Source organism: Oncorhynchus nerka, linkage group LG11, assembly GCF_034236695.1.
Source record: "Oncorhynchus nerka isolate Pitt River linkage group LG11, Oner_Uvic_2.0, whole genome shotgun sequence".
NCBI lineage: Eukaryota > Metazoa > Chordata > Actinopteri > Salmoniformes > Salmonidae > Oncorhynchus > Oncorhynchus nerka.
The window spans coordinates 40682178-40689684 of NC_088406.1; the positions used below are offsets into that span (position 1 = coordinate 40682178).

The 7507-nt window shown below is 45.4% G+C and overlaps 1 protein-coding gene across 1 annotated transcript; it reads left to right on the plus strand.

Moving 5' to 3' along the window:
* Nucleotides 1-2454: 2454 nt before the first annotated feature.
* Nucleotides 2455-4855, plus strand: LOC115137800 (uncharacterized). The gene is made up of 4 exons (XM_065024523.1): nt 2455-2549; nt 3335-3382; nt 3548-3619; nt 3743-4855. Exon 4 carries the CDS (start codon nt 3790-3792, stop codon nt 4450-4452), a length of 663 nt encoding a protein of 220 aa, XP_064880595.1. The 5' UTR covers nt 2455-2549; nt 3335-3382; nt 3548-3619; nt 3743-3789; the 3' UTR covers nt 4453-4855.
* The last annotated feature ends 2652 nt before the right edge of the window (nt 4856-7507 follow it).

Genomic DNA, 7507 nt, shown 5'->3' on the forward strand with positions numbered 1-7507 from the left:
TTAAGCAAACTCCCATAAACCAAAAAAATGCATTGTACAAAGTGTACATGTTAATATTTTCAACAGACTTAACATTTCATTTTAAAAACATTGTACACCAATAAAAGTGCTAAATATTTATTTAAGTGTACTATTGTCCTATTATACCCAAGGCATACTTGTCCAGAGCAGCAAGCCTGTAGAGCACCACGGGGTGGTCCTGGTGTATAAGGAACTGGCTCTGAACAACTCCTACTCCTTTCGCATCTACCTGGCCACCAACAACTCCTCCGACATTAAGGTGAGAGGGACACAGGGTGTGTGTATGCGGATCATTACAGTAACATCTTACTGAGTCAGAGAAATTAACATGATCAGAGGGATTGTAATGCCCACTGGCCTGACCTTCTGGCACTCTGACTCACACTGTGGTCTCTACTGAGGGAAATCACATGTCACACTGGAAGTCTGCGGTCTGTTTATTTGTGTGTATGTGTGTGTGGTGATCAAGATGAGTTCATTTGTCACTGTATCAGAGGGCATTGGTGCATATTAATTAACAAATGATTGTGTATTGATTTGTGTATCTGTATCTAGGAAAAACTCAGATGGAAACCCCAAACCTCATACATTAGAGCAGCTCAGTGGGCAACACTAGTTCAAATGACAATGTTTTTCCAACTGGTAGGTTTGTATTGGGATAGTAACACCATGTGACATCAAATATAGACCACAGCCAATTTTTACTCTGATATTACACAGTCTCTTAGGTCACATGTCACCCAGTTCCTGAAATGTGGTTTGAGCGCTGGTAGTGTGTAGAATCAGTGGTGTGTGTCTTAGTGTGATAGTAGTATCAGTGGTGAGGGGAATGGCTGAGTGACTGAACGCCTGAGTTGAGCAGAGACCCACATCAGAGAACTCAGTCCATTTAACCCTGCCCAACTGGCCAGGGAAAGGAGTTGTTGACTGTTAGGCAACAATAAGAAAGATTTTCCAGCACACACCAAAATGACCATGGAAAATCAAATCATATGTATTTATATAGCCCTTCTTAGATCAGCTGATATCTCAAAGTGCTGTACAGAAACCCAGCCTAAAACCCCAAACAGCAAGCAATGCAGGTGTTGAAGCACGGTGGCTAGGAAAAACTCCATAGCAAGGCCGAAACTTAGAGAGAAACCAGGCTATGAGGGGTGGCCAGTCCTCTTCTGGCTGTGCCGGGTGGAGATTATAACAGAACATGGCCAAGATGTTCAAATGTTCATAAATTACCAGCATGGTCAAATAATAATAATCACAGTAGTTGTCGAGGGTGCAACAGGTCAGCACCTCAGGAGTAAATGTCAGTTGGCTTTTCATAGCCGATCATTGAGAGTATCTCTACCACTCCTGCTGTCTCTAGAGAGTTCAAAGTAAGTAAGAAAGAAAGAGAGAATTAGAGAGGACATACTTAAATTCACACAGGACACCGGATATAACAGACTGACCCTAGCCCCCCGACACATAAACTACTGCAGCATAAATACTGGAGGCTTAGACAGGAGGGGTCAGGAGACACTGTGGCCCCATCCGATAATTTCCCCGGACAGGGCCAAACAGGCAGGATATAACCCCACCCACTTTGCCAAAGTGCAGCCCCCACACCACTAGAGGGATATCTTCAACCACCAATTTACCATCCTGAGACAAGGCAGGGTAGCCTAGTGGTTAGAGCATTGGACTAGTAACCGAAAGGTTGCAAGTTTGAATCCCCGAGCTGACAAGGTACAAATCTGTCGTTCTGCCCCTGAACAGGCAGTTAACCCACTGTTCCTAGGCCGTCATTGAAAATAAGAATTTGTTTTTAACTGACTTGCCTAGTAAAATAAAGGTACAATTAAAAAAAATAAAAATAAAGGCCGAGTATAGCCCACAAAGATCTCCGCCACGGCACAACCCAAAGGGGGGACGCCAACCCAGACAGGAAGACCACGTCAGTGACGCACCCCTCCTAGGAACGGCATGGAAGATCACCAGTAAGCCAGTGACTCAGCCCCTGTAATAGGGTTAGAGGCAGAGAATCCCAGTGGAGAGCGGGGAACCGGCCAGGCAGATACAGCAAGGGTGGTTCGTTGCTCCAGTGCCTTTCCGTTCACCTTCACACCCCTGGGCCAGACTACACTCAATCATAGGACCTACTGAAGAGATGAGTCTTCAATAAAGACAAAGGTTGAGACCGAGTCTACGTCTCTCACATGGGTAGGCAGACCATTCCATAAAAATGGAGCTCTATAGGAGAAAGCCCTGCCTCCAGCTGTTTGCTTAGAAATTCTAGGGACAATTAGGAGGCCTCCGTCCACCAGCTCCCATGTTTCCTGAACAGGGAACAAGGTATCGAAAACGTACCACAGGGATGCTGGCCTACGTTAACTCCAATACTTCCCACAGATGTGTCAAGTTGGCTGGATGTCATTTGGGTGGTTGACCATTCTTAATACACAAACTGTTAAGTGTGAAAAACCCGGCAGCGTTGCAGTTCTTGACCCAAACCGGTGCGCCTGGCAACTACTACCATACCCTGTTCAAAGGCACGTAAATATTTTGTCTTTCTCATTCACCCTCTGAATGATACACATACACAATCCATGTCTCAATTGTCTCGTGGCTGAAAAATCATTCTTTGACCTGTCTCCTCCCCTTCATTTAGACTGATTGAAGTGGATTCAATAAGGGATCATAGTTTTCACCTAGATTCACCTGGTCAGTCTATGTCATGGAAAGAGCAGGTGTTCTTAATGTTTTGTTTACTCAGTATGTACGGTATGTACTATGTGAGTTTATTCATAATTTCTTTCTTTTTTAATTATTTAAAGATTTTTTAAAATTGTTTTATTGAATTTTACCCCCTTTTCGTGGTATCCAATTGTTAGTTGTTACTATCTTGTCTCATCGCTACAACTCCCGTACGGGCTCGGGAGAGACGAAGGTTGAAAGCCATGCGTCCTCCGAAACACAACCCAACCAAGCTGCACTGCTTCTTAACACAGCGCGCATCCAACCCAGAGCCAGCCGCACCAATGTGTCGGAGGAAACACCGTGCACCTGACGACCTGGTTAGCGTGCACTATGCCCGGCCCACCACAGGAGTCGCTAGTGCGCGATGATATCCCTACCGGCCAACCCTCTCTAACCCGGACGACGCTATGCCAATTGTACGTCGCCCCACCGACCTCCCGGTCGCGGCCGGCTGCGACAGAGCCTGGGCGCGAATCCATAGTCTCTGGTTTTATTCATAATTTCGTTCACGCTGGCCGTGACTAAATTGAAGGGATATTTTGAGGTGCTCTTTGATATTAATTTATCTTCCTCTCAGGTGACTGTGTGGACAATACAGTTGAAAAGCCAAGGAAACTGACAAATAGTAAGTTTGTCATTTTTGTTGGCCCCTCTAAATATCAGCATCAAGAGTTTACTTCATTCCAGTGTATGTTCTAGATATCAAGTTCTCTGTACACAAGCACTTTTCATCCAATCATAACAAAGTAGCTTTTGATTGACAAAGTAGCTTTTTCCTCCTCTTCTGTAGACAGGAAGAGAAGCACCAGCACATCAGAGGAAGAGTTGCCCAAAAAGAGACGTCGATGCGCAGATGAGTCAGGTGATGGTTTGAACACATCCATTGTGTCATTTGCTGTTATTACTGTGGTCTTATTCCTGTTGAGTTGCTGTTCAGTCGCCCTGAATAAAACCCTTAAGTCTGACATTCCTCTGTTGTCCCCAGACAGAGTGCGGACAGTGCAGGTCCCAGACGTGTCGTCCAAGCAGCTGATGCAGGTGGCTAAGCTGCAGGGGAAGGAGTGGAATCAGGTGGTTAAGCGGCAGGGGAAGGAGTGGAAGCAGGTGGTTAAGCGGCAGGGGAAGGAGTGGAAGCAGGTGGCTAAGCGGCAGGGGAAGGAGTGGAAGCAGGTGGCTAAGCGGCAGGGGAAGGAGTGGAAGCAGGTGGCTAAGCGGCAGGGGAAGGAGTGGAAGCAGGTGGCTAAGCGGCAGGGGAAGGAGTGGAAGCAGGTGGCTAAGCGGCAGGGGAAGGAGTGGAAGCAGGTGGCTAAGCGGCAGGGGAAGGAGTGGAAGCAGGTGGCTAAGCGGCAGGGGAAGGAGTGGAAGCAGGTGGCTAAGCTGCAGGGGAAGGAGTGGAAGCAGGTGGCTAAGCGGCAGGGGAAGGAGTGGAAGCAGGTGGCTAAGCGGCAGGGGAAGGAGTGGAAGCAGGTGGCTAAGCGGCAGGGGAAGGAGTGGAAGCAGGTGGCTAAGCTGCAGGGGAAGGAGTGGAAGCAGGTGGCTAAGCGGCAGGGGAAGGAGTGGAAGCAGGTGGCTAAGCTGCAGGGGAAGGAGTGGAAGCAGGTGGCTAAGCGGCAGGGGAAGGCGTGGAAGCAGGTGGCTAAGCGGCAGAGGAAGGAGTGGAAGCAGGTGGCTATCGGTTGCATGGACCTGTTATAAATAGCTAACCAATAGCTACCAGGAATATCTGCATTGAACCTTGTTGCACTAACTATTTTGACTCATCACATACATTACTTTTACTGTTCGTTATTTATCCCGTTGGCTAGTCACTTTATCCCTACCTACATATACATACTGTATCTACCTCAATTGCCATGTACCCCTTCACATCGACTCTGTACTGGTACCCCGTGTATATAGCTAAGTTATCATTACTCATTGTGTATTTATTCCTTGTGTTGTTATTTTTCTATGTATTCCTCTTTTTGCATTTTCAATTTTTCTACTATTTCAATTTTTTTCTCTGCATTGTTGGGAAGGGCCAGTAAGCATGTAACAAATAACATTTGCCAGTAGTGTAAAGTAACTTAAGTAAAAAATACTTTAAAGTACTACTTAATTCGTTTTCTTGGGTATCTGTACTTTATTTACTATTTATATTTTTGACAACTTCTACTTTTACTCTACTACATTCCTAACGAAAATATGTACTTTTTACTCCCATACATTTTCCCAAAAGTACTCGTTACGTTACATTTTAAATGCTCACGCAGGACAGCAATATAGTCCTATTCACGCACCTATAAATACACTGCTCAAAAAAAAGGGAACACTAAAATAACACATCCTAGATCTGAATGAATGAAATATTCTTATTAAATGCTTTACATAGTTGAATGTGCTGACAACAAAATCACACAAAAATGATCAATGGAAATCAAATGTATCAACCCATGGAGGTCTGGATTTGGAGTCACACTCAAAATTAAAGTGGAAAACCCCACTACAGGCTGATCCAACTTTGATGTAATGTCCTTAAAACAAGTCCAAATGAGGCTCAGTAGTGTGTGTGGCCTCCACGTGCCTGTATGACCTCCCTACAACGCCTGGGCATGCTCCTGATGAGGTGGAGGATGGTCTCCTGAGGGATCTCCTCCCAAACCTGGAAAATTGCACGATCTGGTCTGCATAATAAAAGGAATTTGATGTACAGCACTTACTTTAACTTTTTACATCTACTCAGGTATGACAATTTAGTACTTTTTCCACCACTATACTTAAGCACATTTAAAACCAGATACTTTTATTCAAATATTATTTTACTGGGTGACTTTCAATTTCACTTGAGTCTTTTTCGATTAAGCTATCTTTGCTTTTATTGAGTACTACCATAGAAATATAATCTCTAGAAGGGGCTTATTTAGACTGGTAAGCTCACGGGTACACTCTGGAAGGGGCTTATTTAGACTGGTAAACTCATGGGTACACTCTAGAAGGGGCTTATTTAGACTGGTAAGCTCATGGGTACACTCTGGATGGGGTGAAAGAGGAGCGATTACAATAGAGGAAACCAAGTCTAGATTTAACTTTAGCCTGCAGCTTTGATATGTGCTGAGAGAAGGATAGTGTACTGTCTAGCCATACCCCCAAGTACTTGTATGTGGTGACTATCTCAAGCTCTAAACCCTCAGAGGTAGTAATCACACCTGTGGGAAGAGGGGCATTCTTCTTACCAAACCACATGACCTTTGTTTTGGAGGTGTTCAGAATAAGGTTACGGGTAAAGAAAGCTTGTTGGACACTAAGAAAGCTTTGTTGTAGAACATTTAACACAAAATCCGGGAAGGGGCCAGCTGAGTATAAGACTGTATCATCTGCATATAAATGGATGAGAGAGCTTCCTACTGCTTGAGCTATGTTGTTGATGCAAATTGAGAAGAGCATGGGGCCTAGGATCGAGCCTTGGGATACTCCCTTGGTGACAGGCCATAGCTGAGACAGCAGATTTTCTGACTTTATACACTGCACTCTTTGAGAGAGGTAGTTAGCAAACCAGGCCAAAGACCCCTCAGAGACAGCAATACTCCTTAGCCGGCCAACAAGAATGGAATGGTCTACCGTATCAAAAGCTTTGGCCAAGTCAATAACAATAGAAGCACAACATTGCTTAGAATCAAGAGCAATGGTAAACTCATGGGTACACTCCGTATGGCTGGTATTGTGATGCAGTTATGTCCATGGCAATTTAGAATGTTCAATCAACTGCTGCTGGATTGCCATGGTAATATAGAATGCTCATTCAAATGATGCTAAGTGATGTGGCTTACAATCAAGTTGTCATCTGAACATAGTTTTATAAAAGCACCCTGACCAGCATTACTGCAATATCCACAACTACAGATATCACAAATATCCCGATACTGCATGGAATACTAAAAACTAAGGTATATGCTGAACAGGATGCAGTGCAAAAACGACAATCGAAGGACCTCGGGTCTTGAGCTATGGCCATTGGTGTCTGAACCCTCCCTGGACCTGTCAAGACATTCCCAGGTCCCGGTAGACGTGTGGAAGGACGAGGATGGGCAGTCATTACTATACCTGTCCGTTGCTCACGACCTCCCGGCAGATGACTGAAATCAAAGGCCGGCTGGGAGGATGACTCCAAGCACGCGGTGTCACATTTGACTAATGCAGGGAGACACTGTAGATGGGGCAGAAATGTTCTCATCACCTGAGCCGGATGTGGACGACAAGAGCGACCTGATAGCCAAATTCGCATACACCAAGAAATGTACCTTACGGAAGCCGCTGAGGTTGCCCAAGAGATAGCCGAAGGAGAGGAAAGATGATCTGCGTAAAGAAAACATTGGGCCGAAGAACCTGATGAGAAGCCTGAGGATCTCCGTGGAAGACATGGACACCCTGAAGGACATGGTCCTGGAGATGCGTAAATACCTGGAGGAGAGCAACAGCACCACTGCACGGCTGGAGACTCAACGTCTGCAGCTCCAACAGCAGAATGATGGCTTCATGGATACGATTGAAAGTCTGAACAAGATCTGTCCACTCTTAAGCACGAGAGAGTTGAGGATAGGGTGAAGTTATGGGATCAGAATGGCTGGCTGTATTGGCCTATTGCAGTCCCATGTCGATGAGGGCCGAATAACTTTTCTTCACAGGAGGAGTTAATCCAGATGAAAGCTTCCCTCATTGAGGAGATGCAGGTAGCTTAGTGGTTAGAGCGTTGGGTCTGTAACTGAAAGGTTTC